Raw genomic sequence first — 25,871 nt, 5'->3', positions numbered from 1 at the left:
AATACCTACGTATCACTATGTTTGACGTTATTAGTGCTGATCCGTAGCGGATTTCCGTAACGCTGCTTTACCGCAGAAAAGTTTTAATACTATAATCGCAATAACTAGAAATCTCTGAGCTTCGTATCGGCGCTCAATTCCTAATTCTGCTATTTTTGGAACAAAAATTATAACGCCCACCCTCCCACCCCCCAAAAAGTCCTCATTTCATTCTGTTTGCCAATTTACACCGGCTTGGGGTACAGAAAACATTCCTCAGCTTGAAACGTCAACCGGAAGACAAAGACGTGTCCAAAAACTCGATTGCTTTGGGAGCAGAAATTTGAGGTCACACGTGAGTTTGCATGCGCTGTTGTGCCGGTCGGCCGTAGTCACAGTGCGTGGAGAGTGAGGCGTAGGAGAGCCGCGTTGGGCCGGATTCCAGGGTTTCGAAACGGTCTGGACGGACGTAACTGCAGAAGGCTCTGGCGTAGGGTGCTGGGTGGTTACCGGGGCCCGTAGATATGCTACATGGGCCCTGCGGTATATGGATGCGTTCACTGGATTGACGTGGAGTGGTGGCATAACGGTGAGCATAGTCATATAGTTTGGGGGCTCCGGGTAAAGAGGGTGTTGGGCAGAGTGGGGTGAGACTTGTGGTTGCGGAATAGAGAGGCCGAGGAGGTGATGAAAATTCTGGATAGGCAACTGTGGTCGGACGGGAGTCATCGTGGGCTCGGACTTTGTAGTAGCCATTCGTTGGGTCCTAAAGACAAAAAATATGAGTTAGGGTCAAACAAGAACAGAAATTACATCATGAAGTCAAGGGATGATTCCTACAAGCAGCAGATATGTATTGTAGGGGTTCTGCTGTCCTACCTCGAGGTTCTGAAGACCTCCAATGCAATGGTGATCATCTATGTGTTTCCTCAAGCTAGGAAACCTAATCTCTGTTGCTTTTTCCCAAACCTAAAATCCTGCAGCATAATCCTAAAGATCTGGGAAACCCAAGAGTTTATTATTATCACCCAGTATTTATATATAGCGCCAACATATTACGCAGTGCTGTACAAAGTCCATAGTCATGTCACTAGGTGTCCTTCAAAGAAGCTCCCAATCTAATGTTCCAACCAAAGTCATTTGTCTTTATTACAATCTAAGGTCAATTTTGGGGGGAAGCCAGTTAACCTAAAGTTTTTGGAATGTGGGAGGAAACCCACACAAACACAGGGGGAACCTGCAAACTCCATGCAGATAATGTCCTGGCTGAAATTCGAACCTGGGACTGCAAAGGCTAGAGGGCTAACCACTGAGCCACTGTGCTGCTCCTGAAACTGTATCCAAAAGCCATTCTACTGACCATTATTTTCTATCAGTGTCCAGGTTTGAACCCTCCAACTGTTATATTCCAATCTATAACCCTGGATAATGGAACAACTCAGCTACGGCCAACCAAAGCCCCTTACCTGAGGGTCATCTGGGATATCGCTGTGTTCTGTCTGCGATGTTCCTCGAGATTCTGTATCGGTGTGCTATGAAAAAAAAAATCATTTGGTTAAGTTCTATCAAAAGTTTAGCATTTGGGTTCTTGTAGCTTTTATAAAGGTGCGTACACACTTCCAATTTTTATCGTTCCAATCGAACGACGAACGATCGATTGGGCAAAAAATAGTTCGTAAAAAAGTAACCAACGACGCCGACGAACGAGGAAAGTCGCTGGAAACGAACGACCGGACCGGCGGATCGGATTGGACGACGATCGTTGAACATCGTTCGTGTGTACGGTCGTTCGTTGATCGTCCATGGTCTGAGCATGCGTAATGAACGAACATTCGTTCACTTTCCTGTCGTGCACATAGTTCCTCTATCGCTCAAACGATCGTATCTATTGTGTGTACAATATCTACGAACGATCGTGTCGTTATCTCTATGTGCAGGATCGGTGCTATACGATCGTTCGTAGATATCGTGCAGGATCGTTCGTCGTTCGTTTTCCAACGATAATAATTGGAAGTGTGTACGTAGCTTAAGACTTGCCCTAAAACTGATGTGCTTGGACACAAAGACCGTCCAAAGGTTCCTTGATAAAGGTAATGTTCCTATGTGATAAAGTCAAAATATTTCAAATGAAGAATAATGGAAACTGTGTGATGGTTTCAGTTCGGCTATTCATGTTTTATTCCAATTTTGGCTTTCCTGAAGTGATCTATGGTTAGATTTTTTGGACAATTATGATAAAATCATCAATGATCAAGAAGAATACAATTACCCATTGTTCTGATTTTCTCAATATGGGGATAGTAATGGACAAAGGCTAATGTTCTCCTTATTCTTGGCCATCTATTTTTATTTAACAATGAATTACCAGTAAAATGTCCTAATATTGGGTTTCTATCTTCTGTTTGACCTGTAGTTACTCACCAATGGTTCTTTGAGGTCTTCTTCCGAATCACTTGGGTGTCTATCACTGTGCTCACTACCCGAAACTTCCACCGCTAGTATCTGCGTGTCTTTAACCTCTACAAAGGACAAAACAAAAGCGGCATTAGGGCCGGCAGACAAAAAAAATTCAGCAAGTGAGACATCTATGAAACCTGATATGGTGACGAAATGGTAGATCATGAGAAACCTGATGAAAGGACGGCAGAACATTAAAGTGCTTGGTTAAAGATGTGAGAAGAGAGAGACAAACAAACCTCTTACAACGTTATCAACATAGAGCTTTAGTAAAATAATAGGAGAACATTTTCCAAAAATATGGAGACTGAAACTTCAATCTTGGAGAAACCTAAGACAAGTCAGTGAAAGATGGCGATGACCTTTGGAGAGGTTATCCAAGAAACATTGAGTCTTGGAAACACCACTCCAAAAATGTAGACTCGTTAATAAACAAAGGGGATTAATTAGACACTTAACACCAGAAAGTAGAACAAATGGTCCATTGAAAATACATAATAAGGCAGAAAGTGGAGAAAAGTTGGCACAAAAATTTGGGTAAATTCACTGTTACCTTTTTGTGGTCGTCGACAGCAAAGAACACAAATGGTCACCAGTACAAAAAGGCAGAGAGTTCCTAAACCCAAGGCGATCAGTAGGAGCATCAGAGGCAAAGTAGCTGCAAGAGAAGATGAGATCTGTTATGGATTGTTCTCCAAGATGGTGACACGTCAATGGCCAAGTAAATATGGAGGAAGATAATGGTATTCTCACACTCAAGCATATGACAAATGAATAATCGCTCACCTTCCTCTCTCAGGGAGATAATCACAGAATCTTCGCCAAATTGATTTATGGCGGTGCAGTTATACTGCATCATATAATCTGAAGGTTCTGTTCCATCAATAATAAGATAAGAGACAGCATCGTTGTTTGTCACTCGTGTCTCCACCGAGAAGCGCCCCATAGAGCCCTCATCTAGACTGTGCTTGTCCCAAGTCCAAACCTGAAAATTGTAAAGACAAATTGAACCTCCAAGAATAAAACAACTCATTCTGAAATTGTAGATGTTTGACCTTCTAATCATCAAGCATTATTTTTATAGAATGAGTTATGAAATGCCAAAGCTTCTTGCTCTGGATAAAAGAATTGCAAACTGCACAAAGTGCAGATATAAAAGTGCCCTCGATGAACTTTTGTTTTTGTCAAATCTCTGTAGCTAAGTAACACGGTGCTTACAATTCTTTCTGGTATCGGTGTGGTTTCAACAAGACACTCCAGTCGTGCTTTTCCTCCAAGGACACTTTCATAGCTTATTGCGCTTGTGATGACAGGTGGCCCTGATAACAAAGAATAGGCAAGGTCATTTTAGCAAGCTAGAATGCTGTAAGATGTCCAGTTCTTTTTTTATATACAACAAAGAAATAAGACAAAAGGAAAGAAAAAAACATTTACAGTACTAAATTAATGCCCTGCCTATCATTGATAGGTGCACAAAGAGACATCTGCGGAGACGAGTGGGTTTTGCACAACTTCTAAAAGCATTCCAGGAATTCACCGGCTGTAGTTTATTTATGGTAAAAGTAGGGTTGTTGCATCTGTTCCAATCGTTTTTATTTCTATAAATGAACAGAAATGGCTTGTTTGGTATTGTGTGGTGGATCTACTCACCTCGCACAGTCAGAGTTACTTCTTTCTCCATGGTTCCAATCCGTGGAACGATGGCTTTGCAAACGTAGGTTCCTGCATCTTCCCGGGTCACTTTGTTCAGTGATAGAGTGTTGCCGTTGCTCAGTACCTAAGAAATGATAGCAAAGAAATACTCAAACTCAGATTTATTGTGCTATGATGGCCATTTACAAATTAAGGACATTTTTTGGATAATTTTTAAAAGGGTTAAGGTTCTTGAGCGGGAGGATGGTATATGTGAGTGACATTGGTGAATGGATTAATATCTCCTATTATTGTTTCCCAAGTAATGTAAGTGCCTGACGTCTTCCAAATTTCTGTTTCCTTACAAGGTTTCTTTACTGTACCAACACAATTTTGGCATCACCATGGTCAAATCTTTTAAGCATTACACTGCCTTCAGTTAGGAAAGCATAAATCTACTCTCAACACCAACAATAACTCTCTCCAACTTTCTCCAACCCTAAACTCGATTCCAATGTTACTTTATGCACAATCTATCCATTTCACCTATTCCTATTCCCACCTTCATCCCCAATCCGAACACTAAACTTTTACTTTTTTCATTTCTATCACTCACACTTGTTTTTCTTAATTCCTAATAACAAATGCAAAAATGTTGCAGTTTTCAGGTGTTTTATTCTCACCTCCGAAGAACCTTTCTTGTTCCAGAACTGAGTTGGTGTCGGATTTCCAGTCCATCCGCAAAAAAAGGATGCATCCCCCCCAAGGTCTACCGTCATTGGACGGGGTTCTGTTAGGAGACGCGGACCAACTGTTGGCAGAAAAAGTCAAAGGTGAGTCTAGGATTTGGTTTGATTTGTTACCATATAAGTACCTTTACCAACATAGAACACTTACACAAAACATTCACAGCTGTGCTAACGTTGCTGCTTCCAACACTATTGGAGACCTCGCAGGACACAGGAGCGGTGAAGAAAGTGTGGTCTACGGTTGCATGGTAGCGGTCTCCAGAGACGGGAATTGGAACGCCACCTTTTGCCCACCTGTGGAATGAAAATTATAGAACTTAAAACACAACGCAAAATGTGGGAATCACAACAATCCTATTGGGCTAGGAATTAACAACACCATCCCAGGAAGATCCTTCCCATGGTCTCTTCTCAGTCAAAGCCTTCTAAAGATTTCCTGGCCATGCCAACATTCTCTAATAATGAGGCCGGGTGGTCAATGTCAGCATGGCCATTGCCCATTCTTATGGTGTGTCTCTGCATGAATGCCTGATACTTTCTTCACCCAGAGGCCAAATAAAAGCTGTTTTTTACTTATTAAACCACGTAGCCCTTTGATAGCTTAGCTGATGATGGTTCATTTCTACCTTAGTTCCTTATTGCCAACCTTGATTTATTTGGTCTCCCTTTTCCTGCAACCTGGTCTGATCTTGGTCTGACCTTCTGCCTTGATCTTGCTCTTCTATTGCATACCTCTGCTGGATGTTTGGCTTTTGTGAATGACCTTTGGCTCAGACCCTTGACCTGAGTTTGGGCTTGACATTTCCAGGTACCCTGAGGCCGTGTCATGCCCTAAACCTCCATGTCCCACCCCGGATCCTATCCCAAATCTTGTCCCCCCAAGATTCCACCCCTCGTGTGCCCATGTCCTGGTGGCTACCAAGTCCTAAGAAGACCCAACCTGCCTGCCTATCTATAGAAGAATGGGGTTCGATGAGGAGATAGATATCTGGTCAGGCATTAGAGCTTTACACCTTGTTTTATATTATTTTTTAGAAAGCTCAGTATCTAATCGTGTTTTAGAATTTGCCTCCATCTGTTGGTATTTCATTCAAACCTCTCACCCTTAATATAGCTTTGTCTCTAACTTTTGTTGAAATCAGATTATTTTTTAGGCTTTGTTGGGGTTGAAAAAAATGTTGAGAAGGAAAGCTGAGCTCACCTGTAAGTTGTCACCTCTGGGTTTGACACAGCGCTGCACAGAAAAGTCACAGATCCCCCTTCTGAGACGGTCGGCGGATTCACAGACAGTGTCACCTTGGGAGGATCTATTGGGAATGAATAAAAAAACAACTTATTTTTCTGGAAGGAGACTGGAGGGGTCAAGCTGTACTTTTTGAATTAAGTTTTCCGATTATAATGTTGGACACTCACATTGAACGCTGAGTGTCACTGATCTCTCTCGTCCTTCAGGTAGCGCAGAGTTCCTGACGTGGCAGGTATAGCTGGATCCTGCATCAGCAAAGGTTGGCATAATTAGGAGACTGCTGATGGCGTCCTCACTCTTGCCATCCGATAGCAAATGCTGGAAGAGACGACCACAGGAAGAATTAGTCAATTTGAACACATATGAGTTTACCATATCAGCAACCAGAAAGGCACAAGTTACCAACCTTGGAGTAAATTGCTCCATTCAGTTGCTTGCCGTCACGATACCAAACAATCTCGGCTGCTGGTTTTGCTGCAGGAGCCAGGCAGGTGAGGTTGTAGGGGGTGTCGAGCAATACATTGAGTATGGGAGCGCCGCGTATTAAAGGGTCTCCAGGAGGAACTGAAAGAAATGAAAGATGTTAGCGGATCATGAAAAATATTTTACTAATCTCTATTCAATCCTGGCCCTATACATCATATTATACTCTTCATTAAAGAAGATTTGTAAAGTTTGCTGTGTATCCCCTACATTACTCACCCATCACAGACAGGTGCACCCGTTGTGATCTCAGTGCCGCCTGGGTTGCCTGGCATTCATAGATGGCGTCGTCACTGAGTTCCACGTTCTCGATGTGAAGGTTGTGTTCTCCCGAAACTGGATCCCCAATGATGGAGTAACGAGACCAACCTATAATATCAACCACAGGTCAGATTAATTAAATATACAATAAATGACCTAAAGCTCCATCAGCTTATCAATCATTTATCTTACTGTCACATAACAATTCCCCTTTGGGGTTCAACCACCTAAGCCTTAATGCTCGCTGCCTGGTGGACCATGGAGAGTTTATGGGATTGGTAAACTTGCTGTGCCCATTATGTGGGGTTCCCACAATCCCTACACAGGGTTCCTAAATCTATATACCCACTGCGCCCATTATGATGGGCTCCCCCAATCTCCACATAAGGTTCCCAGGTCTGAACACTCGCTGTGCCCATTATGAGGGCTCCCCCAATCCCTACTTAAGGTTCCTACATCTAAACACCTGAGGGGTTCCCACAGTCCCTATACAAGGTTCCTGAGTCTGCATACCCTCTGTGCCCATTATGAGGGGCTCCCCTAATTCCTACACAAGGTTCCTTGGACTGTACACTCCCTGTGCCCATTATGAGGGGTCCCATAATCCCTACACAAGGTTCCTGAGTCTGTGTACTTTATGTGCCCATTATGAGGGGCTCCCCTAATTCCTACGTATGGTTCCTAGGTCTGAACACCTGCTGTACCCATTATAAGGGGCTCTCCCAATCCCTACACAAGTTTCCTGGGACTGTACACTCGTTGTGCCCATTATAAGGGGCTCCCCCAATTTCTTAGGTTCCTTGTGAGGGGTCCCAGAATCCCTACACAAGGTTCCTGGTACTGTACACCTGCTGTGCCCATTATGAGGGGTCCCATAATCCCTACACAAGGTTCCTGGGACTGTACACCTGCTGTGCCAATTATGAGGGCCTCATAACATCCCTGTCATGGGTTTCTGAATCTGTACACCAGCTGTGCCCAATATGGGGGGCTCCCACAATCCCTGCACAAGGTTCCTGGCTCTGTATACCCGCTGCGCTCAATATGGGAGCTCCCCCAATCCCTACATAAGGTTCCTACATCTGAACAACTGCTGTGCTCAGTATGAAGGGTCCCATAATCCCTACAAAAGGTTCCTGGCTCTGTATACCCGCTGTGCCCAATATAGGAGGCTCCCCCAATCCCTACCTAGGTCTGTACACTTGCTTTGCCCAATATGAGGGATTCCGACTATGCCTACACAAGGGTGTGTACAATTGCTGTGCCCATTCAGTTCCAATACTTATAAACAGATGAAAGCATTTAATATTTTCTTCTTACCTGGAAGATCTCGCTCCGCCCCCAGCGCCAAACCATCCATCGTCCACTGCACCGTCCCCCGGTAGCCCACTACAACGCAGGGCAGAGTCACTGACTTGCCGGCGATGACCACCTGATCTGACGGCTGCTGTGCAAAGTGAGCCGCAAAACCTGGCAAGAACGGAAGAGAGAGGTGATTGAGTTTCATGCCCGCTGGCTATGGAGGGCAGAGGTCAGCAATCAGCTGGCTGCTCTGTAAACTTGCTGTTGTGTACCATATGGTCTAAAGATATAAATCCAGACTTGTCTCCTCATTGGCCCCCAGCCCAGCTGTCGGGCCCCCTGTGTGTGAAATATTACCACTTCTGTCTATTCACTCCAAATCTAATATTTATAAGCAAATTGGTCACCGCGTGCAGAAACACCTTTAAGGTGTCAGCTCACATCTGTACTGGGAATGCCTGCTGCCAAGGCTTAAAGAGGACCTGTCATGTGAGCAGCTATATTGACATAGAAGCAGTGCTGCTGAAACTTTGATGGGACTCTTTAATATCACTCTTCTATGTGATTGGTATGTTATCCACCTGAAAGCCTGCTATAAACCTTCCTTGTGAATACATCAAAAACTGCTGCTGGGCAGTGCCAGCTTGGCGGTGATGCCAGCATGTCATTTAGGACAGCTATGATGATGAAGGAACCCTGGAAATAACTTTCAGGTCTTCTATAATTACTATACCCACAGCTCACAGTATATTAGTATGGTGGTCAGTAGGAAGAATTCCTCGTACATTGCCGGTCAGTGGGAAGAATGTCACCATTACAGACCATTGGTGTCAATTAAACTGACCTGAGAGTGTTAAATTGCTCAAGAGACCCCTAGAAAGGTGTAACATTCACCCGATGTAGCAAGGCTCACCATAGACAACTATTAAATAAAAAGCATACAATAATCATTTCAAATTCTAAATCCTTCTGTGCTTGCAGCAACCAGTCACTGAAAGAGGAGCGGAGGGTGCAGATGTGCAATGAAAGCGGAACGGTACAATCATTACACAGCACTGCATTGCAGGAACCAGAGCCGGCAGAGGAAGCAATGTGAATGTGTGTATAATATGCAATGTCGATTTATAAAACATGGAATCAAACATTCCCTGGTGGGAATCTTCCAGGTCTATGGATCTGGAAAGTCAGCTTCCCTGCTTTATAAGACAGCCCAATGTGTCCAATATTTATTAACACATTGGAAACATTGTTTCTTTTTATATATTTATATCAGAGTGGTTAGCGCTGGGTCCCAGGTTCGAATTACTGTCAGGGCGCTAATATTATTATTATTACTAATAAACAGGATTGTAGCACCAACATATTATGCAGCGCTGTACATTAAATAGGGGTTGCAAATGACAGACAGTGACACAGGAGGAGGAGAGGACCCTGCACCGAAGAGCTTACAATCCAAGAAATCGCATGGAGTTTGCAGATTCTCCCCGTGTTTTAGTGGGCTTCCCCCGACATTCCAAAAACATGCACTGAGGTTATTTGGCTTCCCTTAAAATTGCCCTCAGACTGTAATAATGACATATGACTATGGTAGGGACATTAGATTGTGAGCTCCTTTTGAGGGACAGTTAGTCACATGACTATGGACTTTGTACAGCGCTGTGTAATATGTTGGAGCTATATAAATACTGTAATAATATCATACATACAGGGCATTCCACTGATCACCCGCAGGTATATTAGCATTTTGAATTATTATTACACAGTATTTCTATAGCACCAACATATTACGCAGTGCTGTACAAAGCCCCTAGACATGTGACTAGCTGTCCCTCAAAGGAGCTCACAATCTAATGTCCCTACCACAGTCATATGTCATTATTACAGTCTAAGGGGGGAAGAAAATGAACCTAAATGCATGTTTATGGATTGTGGGAAGAAACCGGAGTACCCGGAGGAAACCCACACGGACACAGGGAGAACCTGCAAACTCCATGCAGATATTGTCCTGGCTGAGATTCCAACTTGAGACCTAGCGCTGCAAAGGCTGGAGGGCTAACCACTGAGCCACCGTGCTGCCCCTGTATTTATATTTATATATTTTGTATTTATTATATAATAATATGGAAATATATAATAATAATAATAATAATAATGAATGATATAATAATAATAATATTAATAATGAATTATAATAGCAATAATGAATTATATTATAATAGCAATAATATTGAATGATATAATATTAATTATAAGGAATGATATAATAATAATAATAATAATAATAATAATAATAGTAATAATAGTAATAATAATAGTAATAATATTAGTAATAATAGTAATAATAATAGTAATAATATTAGTAATAATAATAATAATAATAATAATAATAATAGTAATAATAATAATAGTAATAATAATAATAGTAATAGTTATAATAGTAATAATAATAATAATAATAATAATAATAATAATAGTAATAATATTAGTAATAATAGTAATAATAATAATATTAATAGTAATAGTAATGATAACACTAATTATAATAATATTGAATAGTTTATAAATTCCCCTTCATTAGCTTTATAAAATATATTCCCTGCAGCTGTCAGCAGCGCCGGCTCTGGGCAATGGAACGCGCAATCATTTTGACTTCCTCGACAGCTCGACAAAACATGACAAACCAGATTTCCGAGCAGATATTTGCTATCCGCCTGTCTGTGGGCAGTATTGTTATCCTGCTGTCATTGTTTGAGCTTTCTGCTGCATGCTATCTTGTCTCTATTTGCCGTGTAATTACTCAATCTCCCAAGTCAAACAAGCGTGCGCACCATTCACCAATCTCTCCCAGATGCTGCGTTTTCGGTGAAAGAAAGAGATGGGAAAAAAAAAACATATTTCAATTTTCTTATTTCCCACAGGACCCAATTTGTTTTAAAGGAGTTATTTTAAGGCGCTCTCAAAGTCCCATTTTTTTTTTCACGGAACGTCGAAGGTGTGCGCCTGGCGTGCGAATGAAATGTTAGCTGAAGCGTGAAGCGAGAAGCGCAGGTTGTGCAGCTTTTTCTGCTTTAGCAAACCTGCTGAAAGCGAGGTGATAACACTCGGCGGATTGGAGGGTTTTATCCCAAAGGCCCAGAGCCGTTTGGCTTAAAGAGAACCTGTCATGAGTTCAGGAGAATTAGGAAATTTGGGGATTTCGGATGGTATTAGTAATAATTACATTTTTTTTTATAATTAACTTTTTGCTTTTACACTTTTTTGATCTTTTGTACATCGCTGCTGATCTTGTGGCAGCATTTATTTTCATTGTATGCTTAAATATATACAAAAGGTTTGTCCTTGCTCTTTTTTTTGGCTTCATTTAGAAAGAGAGCAACTTGAGAGCAGCAAGTCGGAGCTGTGAGGTCCTCAGAGGCCTGAGTTGCACTTTTCGCTGCGTGACCGCATACTAACCGAAGCTGTCTCACAGCTGCTGAGTGCTCATAACAGATCTGATGTTCTGTACTATAGCAATGATGTATGTCAGTGTGATTGTGCTATGGCGGGAGGATTCATTGTCATATTGCGCCGCATGGTGACCCAATATGAGTTTACCGCTTGAGACTGAGCCCCAATCTGCGATGAAGTGATCACCATTGCCATTATTACCGCTGACCTCTAGGACTTTATATGACAGCCTCGCCCAATGTTACAGCTTTAGGAGGATTTTCTGCTCGGATGACACAATGTTTCCATTGCGCTGACATTGCAACCAAAAAGCTACAGATTTTTGCTGCTTCAAAACTCTCATTCTTCCTCATTAATCATTTGCTGCCTGATCACTGGGAGGAAATAAAGGGGAATACTTACTCTGCCAGATATATATTATTTAAAGGGCCGGTACAGAAAAATGGTTTCTTGCTGGGGGCTACACATTGATTGCACATAGCACCAATCTCCTGAGATGGGAATGTGGGACATTCACTGATCGATGGGCAAATGATCAAATAGATGATGGGAATGCTGGACATTCACTGGTCAATGGGGCAATATTCAGAAAGATAATAGGAATGCTGGACATTCATTGGTTGATGGGCACATGATCGGACAGATGATGGGAATCCAGGACATTCACTGGCTGATGGGCACATGATCAGATAGATGATGGGAATGTTGGCCATTTACTGGTTGATGGGCACATGATCGGATAGATGATGGGAATGCTGGACATTCATTGGTTGATGGGCACATGATCGGACAGATGATGGGAATGCTGGACATTTACTGGTTGATGGGCACATGATTGGATAGATGGTGGGAATGCTGGACATTCACTGATCGATGGGCAAATTATCAGAAAGATGATGGGAATGCTGGCCACTCACTGATTGATGGGCACATGATCGGATTGATGATGGGAATGCTGGACATTCACTGGTCAATGGGGACATGATAGGATGATCAATATTCCTCAGATTATCGCCATGCATTCATCAATCAGCACATCCAACATTCCTTTGTAATTTAGTAAATGGCGGGAAGAGTTCCCATTGGCTGCTGGCCCATAGAGATCACCCCAAGCAGAATTGGAGGGAGCACAAAGATCAAACAAAAATCAGGCATTCCCAATCAATATTTAATTGAAGCAAAAACATATCAACTCCAATGAATGGGAAATCAATCAAATTAAAATCTGTTTTTTCAACACATTTCCTGTTCTAGGGGTGACAACTTCCACTTATTATACCATGAAGGGACAGCGTTGTCATCCTAGGACAGAGCTACAGAACACCTCCTCCTTTGCGCTAGAAGTCTTTTTTATACAGATATAACAAATTGATTTTAATAGGATATTTACAAGCTGCAAGGGAGAAAACAAGGAATTTTATTATCAAGTTTTATTATTTTACCGACTCATAAAAAAAGTATCACAAATTCCGAAAAGTTTTTTTTTTTGCTGAGATCATTAAAGAGTGAAAGGAAAGCCGTCAGCGTCTGTCTGAACTGCTTGTCCCCATATGATTAATGTCTCCCCCCTAAGAAAACAGACAATCGCAGTCATCTATCTATTGAAAGGGGCCCCTTTTGTGCGGGGCCCGGTCCCTTTGTGCGGGTTTGTCTCTGTGTCCCTGGCCTGTCTCTTAAGCCCCCTTCCTGTCCCCTGAGTAGCCTTAACAGATTTTTAAAAGCTGTTTTTGCAGAGTTAATCTACTTTACCCCTTTTCATGCTTTCTGTGCCTTTGTGTCAACTGACAGCGTGAAACTTGGAGGGGGTGAATGAGCACCAAGGGAGGTGGGTGGGGGAATTGTGGAAAGAGGGGGGCGGCTGTGCAGGCCCCTAATCTCTTATTCTGCAGAAGAAAAGCCCCCATGGGGTGAGAAAAGAGGCCCTTAACCCCAGATCTGCTGGAGATAAGAAAGCGGACTCCTGAAATGCCGCAAAATGTTGAAAGATTCCACACAATGAGATGGACGGATATGCAAGAAAAGGGGGGAAATTTGCCCGCTGTTGTCAAATACCAACTATGATTCTGAACAGGATTTAGGGGGCCATTTATAAAAACCAGGGATAAGATAACTGATCTGTAATCTATTTGTTCACCTTTTTTGCTAAATTTTTTGGCTAAATTTGCTAAATGACATTTCTTTTTCTGACCGCCGTACCATAAATACCCCAAATTGGCCCATTGGCTTGTTGTAGCAATATCTGAAATCAATCACTATGACACATTTACTTCAGTACGACAGCGATTGCCACTTTTGGAAACAAATGCTACTAATCTGCATTGTGGTGATCTGTAATATGGCGATCATACTGATCAACCCTTTAAAAATGGTGGTTGTAGCAAAATCAATGATAAAAAGTAGGTCATTCATAGAAATGGCAATCAAACTGCAAATTTCTGTAGGGGGTTGATCACAATAGTGCTATTTATTATATTGGAAATACATATGGTGGTGATTATGGTGATCGCCATCTTTATAAATGGGCCGCTAGGTCTCCTTGTGCCATAACGAGTCCCTTTGATTACCTTTCTTGCCCATCGTTATCATTTCAATTTGATTTTCCATTGCAAAAGAATACAATTGATAGTTCACTTCTTTGATTGACGGCTGAACACTGGGGTATCCGCCATGATTCTTCGTTGGATAAGGTCTCCTTGTGCACTAATAAGCACCTTTGACCCTCTCAGGTGCTCATTAGCGGCCCAGAAAATATCAAAAGATCCCTTTAGAACAAGAGATACATTGATAGCTACTATTGGTCTATTCATGGTCAACCTAATGAGTGAAGAAGTGGCTACTGGCATGGAAACCCAACCATTTAGCTCCAACATAGATTTAATTTTTTAATTAGAAAACCATTCCGTTCCAATATGGATTTGATTTTCCAATTGTAAAAATGAAATCCATCTTGGAACTGAATGGTTGGGTTTGCATTTCTAACTCTTCCTAACTTCCTAACTTCCTAACTCTTAGGTTGGCCATGAATAGAACAAATAATCCAGTGTTGGTGGAACCAATCAGAGTGCCGGATACCAGCGAAGATTCTCCGCATTGTGTGATAACGAGCTCCACCAACGCTTATCATCGCCCCATAAAAGATCAGAATCAGCCTCGTAATTGGAAGAGATACATTGCTAATGATTATCAGCCCATTCCTGGCCATTATATGGAGTAAAACGTGACATCCAAATGGGAATTCAATTGCTTAATCCTAATTCATATTTAATTTTTCTTCAAAGCAAAAAAATCCTAATGGAGTTCCAATTTTCAATCATTTTCTCAATAGTCTTTGGAGTCAATCTATTTCCATTTAGAAAGTCAATCAAATTTTTTCATGGTAGGGTGGCTTTGACTTATGAATTACTTTCGATCGTGTTAGGGGAAGCTGGTGGTTCAGTCAATTTTGGAAAAGGATCCTTCGGTGAATGACTTAGGTCCCCAAATTCTCAGGGAGACACGGGGTCCATGTTTAGCCGCCGTCATGTTGCCGACTTCATGAAGAAGAGAAGCATAACGTTATATTTTTTTCTTTTTTTGCTCATGCATCAATTATCCAAAAGGTTGCAATGGCTGGAGACTCCAGTTGGCTGGTCACATACAGCGTGATCCTCACCTCATTACGCTGGGTGTTAAATTGGCGTCACAAATCCACCCCTAAACCCTCATTATGGGTATCATTACTATTCACACTCCTTTATTTTCAATGAGATTTAAATGCATCAAGCCAATAAAAAAAAAATGATAATATAATTTAACAAAGATGGCACCTGCACCCCTTTAAGTACCCAGCTTGGGCACATTTTCATTGGTACGACTTGTCCCTGAAATTGGGTATTGTAATATGAACCATTCCAATCACTGTAAATGAAAGCGGCTCCCTCACCCGGCTCATTAGAGGGACCATTGCAGGAATATCAAGCTGTTCAGTGCTAAAGACAAAGTGTTGTATTGAATTGCAAGCTCTTTGGTATTTCATTCCCCCCTCCCCTTCCCCTCCTCTGCACACACAAATACACAAACACACACCAGCTAGCAGCCTGTGGGGGGCTGAACTGTGTTAAGTGGAAGTTAATGCACCATATGGTGTGGTTAAGAGACAGTTTGTCTTGTGTTGCCTCTGATAAGTTTATTGGAGCGTGAGGGATCCCATTCACAGATTTGGCACTGGGGTCATGGGCTTTGCAGAGGGAGGATCCCAACAAATAACTGGGGCATTCAGCGTGAGAATGGAGCCAGGCTGTTGTAAGGGGTCCATGTACCCCATGTAATACACCAGAGTTACACGGCCTGCCACCAAAATCACATTAACTCCTTAACAAGGCACCTTCCACCATGTGTTTGTACATTGCTACGGAATAGGTCACCACTGGACCAAAGCCAAATGCCATATGCTTGCCAGGGATAGTTTTATTCCTGCAAATATTCCTGATTTTTGAATAATGCATGCAAACCCTATCAATTAAATCTCATTAACATTAAGTCATTTCAGCCCTATAAAATCTGCAGCTTTAATTAAAATAATCCCTGGTGATCCTGGCTAGAAGATTTTTGCTCATGCACTTCCTGGTAATGGGTGACAACACTCTGTCTCTGTTTACTAGCTGTGTCCCTGTGTTGTCACCATCAGTAACCATACAGCCATGGCTGGAAAAGATGTAGACAGGAAGAAGCTGATAAACCCATACTGCTGCATTGTTTCTATTTATTTTAATCTCTCGTATTGGAAGGAAAGAGCAGATCAATCACATCATCTCCGGTCCCGGGGGAGCTCGTAGTGTAATGACCCCGCCACGTTCCTACATACTTGTAGTTGCAGTTTGGTTGGAAGCCAATAAACTTGTCTGTGTGGTGCTGCCAAGTTGTTGTCGGCCCTTCGCATAATTCATAGCGATTGACTTTTCTTACAAAATGGGATATGGAAGAAGATTGCAAGGAAAGGAAATTCATTTTAGGGCTAATTTAGTCAGACCCCAAATAACCTTCCGATATGTTTTTGGAGTAAGTGAGGAAAAAAAGAGCACAGGGATAAGAGTTGTACAAACAAGAGAGGGAAATACAAACTCCATGTGGATAGAGCCTTGGTTGGAACTGAGCCCAGGACTCAAGAGAGGCAACAGAACTAAGCATTGATCACAAAGCCAACGAGAATGTTGATCCTGCAAGCCATAATACCATAAAGCACTTTTGCCTGCTGTAAGTAATTCTTCATATGAATGTTTTCATCCATACATACGTGCGCTTCAACTGTTACCGGAGTACAAAGACTTGCACTGTTTTTGTAAAACGCTTTGGCTGTTGCTTGAAAATTGTCACCGGTGCAGCCAACGGGGGGCTCTTATAAGAAATGTTCTTTAGTATCTATATGGGTTTCCAATAAATCTTCTCCCAATGTCTACATGGAGCTCCAACATATCTTCTCCCAATGCCTACATGGAGCCCAAACATATCTTCCCCCAATGCCTACATGGAGCCCAAACATATCTTCTCCCGATGTCTACATTGAGGCCCAACATATCTTCTCCTAATGTCTTTATGGAGCCCCAATATATCTTCTCCCAATGCCTACATGGAGCCCCAACATATCTTCTTCTAATGTCTTTATGGAGCCCCGAAATATCTTCTCCCAATATTTACATGGAGCCCTGATATATTTTCTCCCAATGTCTACATGGAGCCCCAACATATCTTATCCTAATGTCTTCATGGAGTCCCAACATATCTTCTCCCAATGCCTACATGGAGCCCCAAAAAATCTTCTTCCAATGTCTACATGGAGCTCCAATATATCTTCTTCCAATGTCTACATGGAGCCTTGATATATCTTCTCTCAATGTCTACATAGAGCCCCGATATATCTTTTCCCAATGTCTACATGGAGCCCCGATGTATCTTCTCCCAATGTCTACATGGGGACCCAATATATCTTCCCCCAATGTCTACATGGAGCCCCAATATATCTTCTCCACAAGTTTATGGCAGGTTCCCATATCTTGTCTCCACATTTCTATTTAAGGTTCTCATATATCCTCTCCACAATGTGGGATTCCAATGTATCTTCTCCCCATGTCTACATAAGGCAACAGTATTTAAATTCTACCCATAAAAACATGGGGTTCCATTCTATCTTCTCTCTATGTCCATGTTGTGTTCTATTATAACTTCCTCCCCATTACATCTCCTCCTAATATGGAATTTTAATCGCCACCCCATAACATACTGGTAGTTTAACATATTGCCCTGGCTATATATATCATGTGACCTCATTAGGGCCATTAGATTGTGAGCTCATCTGGCCTCGAGGCTAACACGTACTCTGTAGCTCTATAGAATATAAATCTGTGCAATACGCCTTTACAATATAACTTTTAATCACACACATGAAGGGTAATGAGCAGATTGTATTCAATGCGATCACATGGGGGAAATATAATATTCATCAGTCAGCGAACGGCCGCTGCGTCCACTTTATGTTGTATTTATGGAAACGTCTCTCCATCGACTTGGCCCCCGTAATTGCACAGTGATTACAATAATCAATGTCTTATTATCCCAGCGATTTCTATCTATGTTTCAGTTTATCTTAATTACAGTATAACTAATGATCTGCTTCATCAGCACATGATTCACTCTAAATGGATGAAGCAAAGCAAAGTATGACCTAGGATGCCAGCACCGTGCAGGCTTCATAACATTGCATGTAACATCCACACACTTCTATGCACTCCAATGTAATTCTGGATGATTGGGGATATAAAGTCAGACCACAAGAACCACCAAGCAATTAGGTCCAGGGCCAGATACCGAACCAGCTCCTCCATTGAATGTATGATCACAACTAGTGCAGGAGCTAAACATCGATGGCTCCTGTTCCAATAGTAGATGAACTTTCTCTCTGATTGTGGACAAACACAAGAGCCAAGGTAATTATCTTTTCCAAACAGGTGTTAAAGATGACAAAATAGTCATGACCCCAACATGTTTTTGGGCCAATTTGCAGTCACTTTCTATCATTGTGCTCCAGTAGGGTTTCCTGGTGGTAACAACATTGGACCATGCCTTTGTGTAGATGTGCTCCAGTAGGACCACTTGTAGTCTCCATCAGGAATCCATGTAACATGTTGACCTCCCAATATGTATTTGTTGGAGACTTTATGACAAAATTTCTCCTGAATGGTAAATAAACCTGAAGAGCAAAATGGGGCAACTTAAAAAAAGAAACAACCCTATATTCTATCAAAGTCAAAGTGGGGTTCCCCTATACTGGATCTTCTCCAGATGTCTACTTGAGGTTCTCATATAAATTATCCCCAAGTAGTGTTGCCACATATCTTCTCCCCAAGTCCATGTGAAGGTCACATATATCTTTTCTAGATGTCTACATGGAGTTCATACATATCTTCTGCTCAAGGTGTATGAAGGATTCTCATATGTCTTCTCTCAATGTCTACATCTAATCATATAAATTTCCCCAAGTCTATGAGGCATTCCAACATATCATCGCCCCAAGTCTATATGGAGGTCCCATATAGCTATTCCAGATGTCCCACATCTCATTTCCTGGTGTTTACATGGGGTTCCCATATATCTTCTCCTCAAGGAGTATGTGGGATTCCTATATATCTACATGGAGGTCATGTATATTCTCTTCTGAAGGTATGTAGGATTCCCACTTGTCTTCTCCATTTATTTATAAGGGGTTCTCATATAACTTCTCCACAAGTTTTTGTGGCATTCCTGCATATCATGTCCCCAAGTCTATGTGAAGGTCCCGTTCTACATAGGATTCCTCTATATCTTCTCCCATTGTCTACATTGGGCTCCCACATATATTTTCCTGATATCTACATGGTGTTCTCATAAATTTTCTCCCTAAGTGTATGTGGACTTCCCAATTATCTTCCCTGATGTCTACATTGAATCTTTAACCCAGCTTTTTTTGGGGCTCCTATATCTACCCCCCCAAAAGTGTACTTGAGGTTTCTACTCTGTCTTGGCGTAGAGCAGCAATTTCCATTCTACCCATATCTATGAGGGCTTCCAGTAGATCTTCTCGCCAAGACTTCCCGTCAAATAGCAGCTATGGTAGGACATATGGTAGAATGGTTTGCTGTAATTCAACCACATGCCACAGTTTTAGGGGCAGTAGGGCTCTAGGGGGAGTAAATTTTACATTCACCAAACCTCTGGTGGCAAATCAATCACTGCCATTGAATACACATTTACTTGGAAGGTTCTCCACCAGTGGATTTTTTGTTCCCGTAACAGACTCCATTAATGCTGAAACCTTTTTGCATTACTAGCTTAGACCCCTACGCCTCCCTAAGTTGGGGTCCCATATTCAGCAATTAGAGCGCCCCCTAAAAACTTTGTTTTCACCTTGCCAGTGAGATGGAGGAAAGTGCACCACCCCCCCTCCCCTCCATCCTTCCATGCGGAGCTGTGATCTGCCAGGGGATTACACTTTACTCCATGCAGTTTCAAGTGGTTCCACTTAGAGAATTCACAATCATAGTGGAGATTCGATAGGATTTGAGATGCGAAAAAAAAAAGAAATGCCATCAGGTGGAGGGGGCAACGGTTTTGGACCCCCCCCCCCACCGGGAACCTATTATAACCACCGGCGGTCTTCAACATCACCCACGTAGCGCAATTCTCTTCAATCTCATCTTACGCCTCACTTAAACCCGAGCAAAGCTCTTCACGCGTTTTATAATTAGACGCCGCGCTCCGTTCGGCGGTGAGAGTGTTGCTATGTGCGAGAGTGCTTGTCTTGCCTTTGACCCCTCCTGTAGATTATGTACAACGAGCTCACATAATGAATAATTAGAAGTAGCTCTCGGATAGAAGAGCGCGCTCCGTCCTTCGGAGCTCAGTTAGACGCCGGAGGTTGCGAGTTCTCAATCAATGTCATTTGCGTGATTGACAGCCTGGCGGGGGCGCCACTTTACCTGAGAGTTGAGAAAAAGGCCAGGTTGGCCTAAAGTGGACCTGTCATCTGAATACATCAAAGATCATAGTACCCCCTCTTCCCCCCAAGAACGTTGCCAATTTTATTCAGGCATCATCCAGGTTTATGGGATGGCGGCTCGGAGATGGCGCCCTCCTGTGGCTTGAGTGAGCTATAACGGAAAAAGCCACCCAGAAATAGCGCCCCCGATAGGTGATAACACCGCTCTGCACTGGAGAGATGCACTTGACAGGTTCTCCCTCACAACAGACAATACAAAGGGCTTCTCAGTGTCATCGAATTCCCGTGAGAACAGAACCTTCAGCCAGACGAGTCGCCGTCTCACCTGGCGGTCTCTCTTATCAACCCCCCCATATCAGCGCCCCCCTGCCACCTGCAGATAAAAAGCGCAAGGCCGTTACTTCTTATCGTGTCTGGTGTCCCCGTCACTATGACAGGCATTTCTGCAATGTGGCCCCTAGGACCCCCTGCCCCCCCCACCCCGCTATCTCCCGAATGACGAGGTGTCGGGAATGTGAAGCGATCCAGAGCGCCTTTGTGGATGGTGTCAGAGAGAATTCTATTTGAGGAAGAAGTGATAAGGACGACGGCGTGGGAGGTTAACCCTCCATAGTCAGACGCGGCTACCGAGGCGCCTATAGCTAATGGTGGATGAAATGCCAGCCACACACATTACAATCAGATTGTACAATCGGAAACCCGTCCCCAACGATATGGCTTCTTAAAGGTGAACTCCAGATTTAGAGTTTAAGAAAATGTCAAGAAGATTGTTCAATAAGGTTGTAATGTGTGTGGTCACAATCCGTCTATGGTTGGCTCCCCATTGCAAGGGAACAATCAATTACTACCATTGGCAACTCCTCTGTATACATAGAGCAGCAAAATATTACAATCTGATTATAAAATCTTCACCCTGCAGGGCCAGCTTAATTGGATACAAAATTGAATCAATTGATCAGATTGTACAATCGCATTGTAATATGTGTGACCGGCCAACAATGCCGAAAAGTCCATGGTCCCCTCAAACCCCTCTGAAATGATTGGTCTCTCTGTATGATCCCCTCACCCTCCCATTTGGGAACCCAGTGCATTGCTCAGGCAGGGATCAGGTGCCCTAGAGGCTGGCAACCAATCAGAATCAGAGACTCTCCAGGACGCTGGCAAATCCTCACCCTATTGGGTCAAGGAAAACCGAAGATAATTCAGGCTCCTTGGCCAGATGAATGGATTTCACCCAACAATCTCATCAAAATAAGTCCGAAATCAACGGCAGCCAAACAGCTTTCACTGTGATTGGCTGGAATAAGAGCCGCACGTTGGCCCTTGGACTACATTATCGAATAGGACCAATTAAAGGTTGAGTACGGCTCCCACCATCACCTGCCACAGATCATCTACAACAATTTTCCAGGATGCTGGACAATTTCCATATAGCCAACCACGATCTAACCAAACATATAACCGACCAGTTGTAATATAACACACAACACCAAACTAATATTGGACAACCAAAGTGAATATACAACCGAACGCCACAGCAGACGCTCGCCCTCCCGCCATATGTCAGGCTAAGGCTCACCAGCTGCTTGTGTACTACAACTCCCAGCATCCCCCCAGGCTGTCAGGTTGTCTCCACCATATGTGTCGGTCTCAGGTAACCGATACTCACCAGCTGCTGCAATGCTATAGAACGCGATATACCAAACATGCTGGGAGTTGTAGTCCAGCAACACTCGCTGATGTCATAGCACATGCAACTGCTGGCTGAGACTTGTAGTCCCACTTCTAGGATTCGCTCACACACAGGACGGATTAGGACAGCACTCCGCGCTCTTTACAGCAAAGCACTGCGCCGTTTCCTGCCATAGGAACCGAAGCCATACACAGGCAGATTGAGATTGGTGAAAGATCCGTCGCCAGAGGCGAGATCCCCATACCGGACAATGAAGGAAATCTGATCAATGGGTGCAAAGATGGCTGCAAGGCCTCTGGTTAACTAAGAATCTGATAGGCCAACGGCCTTGGAAGAACTACAAGTCCCAGCAGTGACAACGACATTAACAACAACCGCAATATAAACATGCACTGGCCCAAATCCCTCCAACAACGATATGCACAGCGGCTGACCGTTCACATTGCGTCCCCATCCGACCGCCGCCACCGGCCAACCGCATCAACCCATTGGGATGCAGAAAGGCCATTGGTGACCGGTCCTGGCTGCCAGCGTATTGCGACCGATCACGTCGCCCCCTTAAAGAGTCCAGATACAGTAATGGAAACTTCATTCCCCGCAGGAGCAGACGGCGCGGTGTAATTACTGCAGAAAAACTTGGCAGGTAAGTACAGCGCTCATTACAATCGTATTATTAGGACGGATTCGTTTTACCGTAGGGAATAAAACCCGATATAGAACAATTATCAGCAGGATGACAGTAAATACGTTAATAAAAGCCAGGGGAGGGGGGACGCAGCCTGAAAATCCTGCAGCTAAAAATGTTGCAACGGTCGAAAGATTCCCAATGCAGTGGGATCATTGTCTCCCCCTACCCAGCGTGCACCCTAATATCGCAGCGGACAGGCACTGCAGTGGAGCTCCCCTGACCACACACACTGCAAGATCTCCCAGCTGCGTCCTCATCCCCCTGCTCATCCCACACCTCACATGTGCAGAAGATTTCCAGCATGCAGAACACAAATCTGGACCCTCAGAGCTGACAATCTATTTTATGCAAAAACAAAAAAAAGAAGCAAGCAACCAGATTTGCGGCGATATCGACATCAATATCGGTTTTCTTTTTTACGCCGCTACAATAAATGCGATATATAAAATAACTGCAACCAATTTACTGGTAATATTAATATGATAATAATAATGAGAATAATATTCATTTTTTCACTTTGTCATAATAAATTGCGTTAACTTTTCGCCGCCCCCGATGTTTTAATTTTTCCCTATTAAGTCACTTACTTGTATGCAGCGTGGAGAGGAGCAAAGACAAAAGTAGCGTGTCATGCCCATCCATCCTGATAGGATCCTTCATCTGGTCCCCCTTTAATTTTTTAATTTTTTCTCCAAATATTCCTGAGGGTCTCTGGGGTCCCCCCGGCTCTTATGAATAGTCCCTTTGCAATAGGCGCAAATTGCCCCAGAGTTGCCCCAGCGTGTGTGCGCTTCTGCAGCAGCGGCTTTCCTGCACTGTGCCGTCTCCTGGCCCCTCTCTCTGCAGTGGATTTAGTGAGCTGCTATTCCCTCCTCTCCTCACTACCATTGGAGAGAAAGTTCATTCTGCTGTAGAATAAAAGGAGGATTCTCCTCCTACCCAGTATGTGTGAATGTCTCTCCCCCCTCCCTCCTGCTCCCAGGTCCCCCCCTCTCCTCCTCCTCTCCCTTCCCCTCCCTTCTTCCTGCACTGCCTCTGCTAACTTAGATCATCTGCTATCTGCATGAACTTTACCAGCTGACTGCAACCTGCCCAACGCATACAGGCGAAGACCCCACTGCAGACCCCTCTGGTATACCCACTGCAGACCCCTCTGGTATACCCACTGCAGACCCCTCTGGTATACCTATTGCAGACCCCTATGGTATACCCATTGCAAACCCTTCTGGTATACCCACTGCAGACCCCTCTGGTATACCCATTGCAGACCCCTATGGTATACCCACTGCAGACTCCTATGGTATACCCATTGCAGACCCTTCTGGTATACCCATTGCAGACCCCTCTAGTATACCCACTGCAGACCCCTCTGGTATACCCATTGAAGACCCCTCTGCGGTCTTCAGGGGAAGAAAAGGGAACGCGGTTAGCAAAGGGTCCCAGGGCAAAAATATTTTGTACCCCCACTGATGACCAAAAGAAATGCAAAATTATTAGTGTTAAAATGGGGTTCTGGCTAAATATGAATTGGGGGCCCCAAATGCAAAGCATTCCAGCTCTGTGGAATGGAGAAGATGGAGGCCCCAAGCTCAATTTGAACCCCTTTAGACTATCAGAGATCTCAAGTATAGAAAGAGCAGACTACCATTCTATCTGGAGGAATCGGGGCTCTGGCTAGAATTTTGCCCAATAATATATGATTGTCTAGGGCAAGGAAAGTCTACAATATTGTCTCTTACCCAGAGTTCCTCCAGAGGTTCCTTGAGCAATGAGCAATTCGCACCTCTTGGGTCAGTTTAAGTGACACCAATGATCTGTAAGAGTGACATTCTTCCCAATGGCCAGCAATGTAAGAGGAATTCATCCCACTGACCACCACATTAATATACTGTGAGCTGTGGATATAGGAATTATAAAAGCGGGCCCTAAAGACCTGAAACTTATTTCAAGGGTTCCCCCATAGTAAAAAGGTGCAGAAAGGCTCCTCTGGGGCGTGTACTTAGCTTTATTCAGGGGTACAGTATGGGCAGCCTAATATATGGCTTCTGCTGCTCATCTACCCTAGAAGTGTCCAGGTCTACTGGTGGCCCCATCTGACCCACATTTCATATAAAGGAACCACTATTGGTGACAGCCGGGGGCCCCGTGCAGTTGTACAGCTTGTGCCAATGATGCGTCCGCCTAGGAGGAGCTGAACGTACCTCTAGCTGCACAAAAAAGCCAAATAGAGACTTTGAATTTAGAATTTAAAAATACATTGTAACGTTTATGACTTCTTTCATCAATCTGCCATGACGTTCAGGCATTTCCTGTTATAGGGTGACAACGCTCCATTGCAGGCTCTGATTTGTTCTCTTGCGTTGTCACTCCGTCACATGTGCAGTCGTACTAACACGCATTACTTAGGCATGGCTGGCTTGCTGTTGTCAGGAAACTGACCTGAGAAACAGCAAGCGACCATTGTTGGGATAGATAAATAGGCTGCAGGAGATCCGCAGAACTGGGAAGGTAAAAACGGGATGTTTATGACAATATTATTCACTAATGGGTAAGATTCACCCCTCCAGCAGTCTGATCTCCTTTCTCCTGTGGTCACTGGGACTTTTTTGACCCCCTAAAAAATGGTTTATGAAACCTTCTCATGAATGGCGCATCAAAGCGGCTTGTACATTGATAAAAAAAACAAGTTTGGTACATCGGCCCCCGGGGTGCAGCAGGAACGGAGATCCAAGAATAACCTGACTGACAAAATACGATGATGCAAATGTTTCCCCGGTGAGACTCCCAGCCGCACACATCTTTTTCCATTCCTTCGCCTCCCCCGAGGTTCTGGATACCTGGGGGGGGGGGGGGTGAGGTGTTTAGGCTGCACCTTGCCAGGTGTCTCATGAGCTGCCATTAGCTGCAGCGCACACCTTGGTGCTAAG

General features: G+C 43.5%; 1 protein-coding gene across 1 annotated transcript; it reads right to left on the bottom strand.

Moving 5' to 3' along the window:
• Positions 1 to 182: 182 nt before the first annotated feature.
• Positions 183 to 23,833, bottom strand: KIRREL2 (kirre like nephrin family adhesion molecule 2). Its single transcript, XM_072426282.1, has 15 exons — positions 23,532 to 23,833; positions 8,128 to 8,277; positions 6,766 to 6,915; positions 6,470 to 6,627; positions 6,231 to 6,381; positions 6,019 to 6,124; positions 4,966 to 5,111; positions 4,752 to 4,879; positions 4,087 to 4,213; positions 3,655 to 3,755; positions 3,223 to 3,421; positions 2,990 to 3,094; positions 2,401 to 2,498; positions 1,446 to 1,511; positions 183 to 745 (listed from the first exon to the last, which is right to left on the bottom strand). The coding sequence occupies exons 1-15, from the start codon at positions 23,602 to 23,604 to the stop codon at positions 329 to 331; spliced, it is 2,175 nt and encodes a 724-aa protein (XP_072282383.1). The 5' UTR covers positions 23,605 to 23,833; the 3' UTR covers positions 183 to 328.
• Between the last annotated feature and the right edge of the window lie 2,038 nt (positions 23,834 to 25,871).

The sequence above is a fragment of the Pyxicephalus adspersus genome, chromosome 11 (assembly GCF_032062135.1).
Source record: "Pyxicephalus adspersus chromosome 11, UCB_Pads_2.0, whole genome shotgun sequence".
NCBI lineage: Eukaryota > Metazoa > Chordata > Amphibia > Anura > Pyxicephalidae > Pyxicephalus > Pyxicephalus adspersus.
This window is presented reverse-complemented; position numbering and strand designations above follow the sequence as displayed.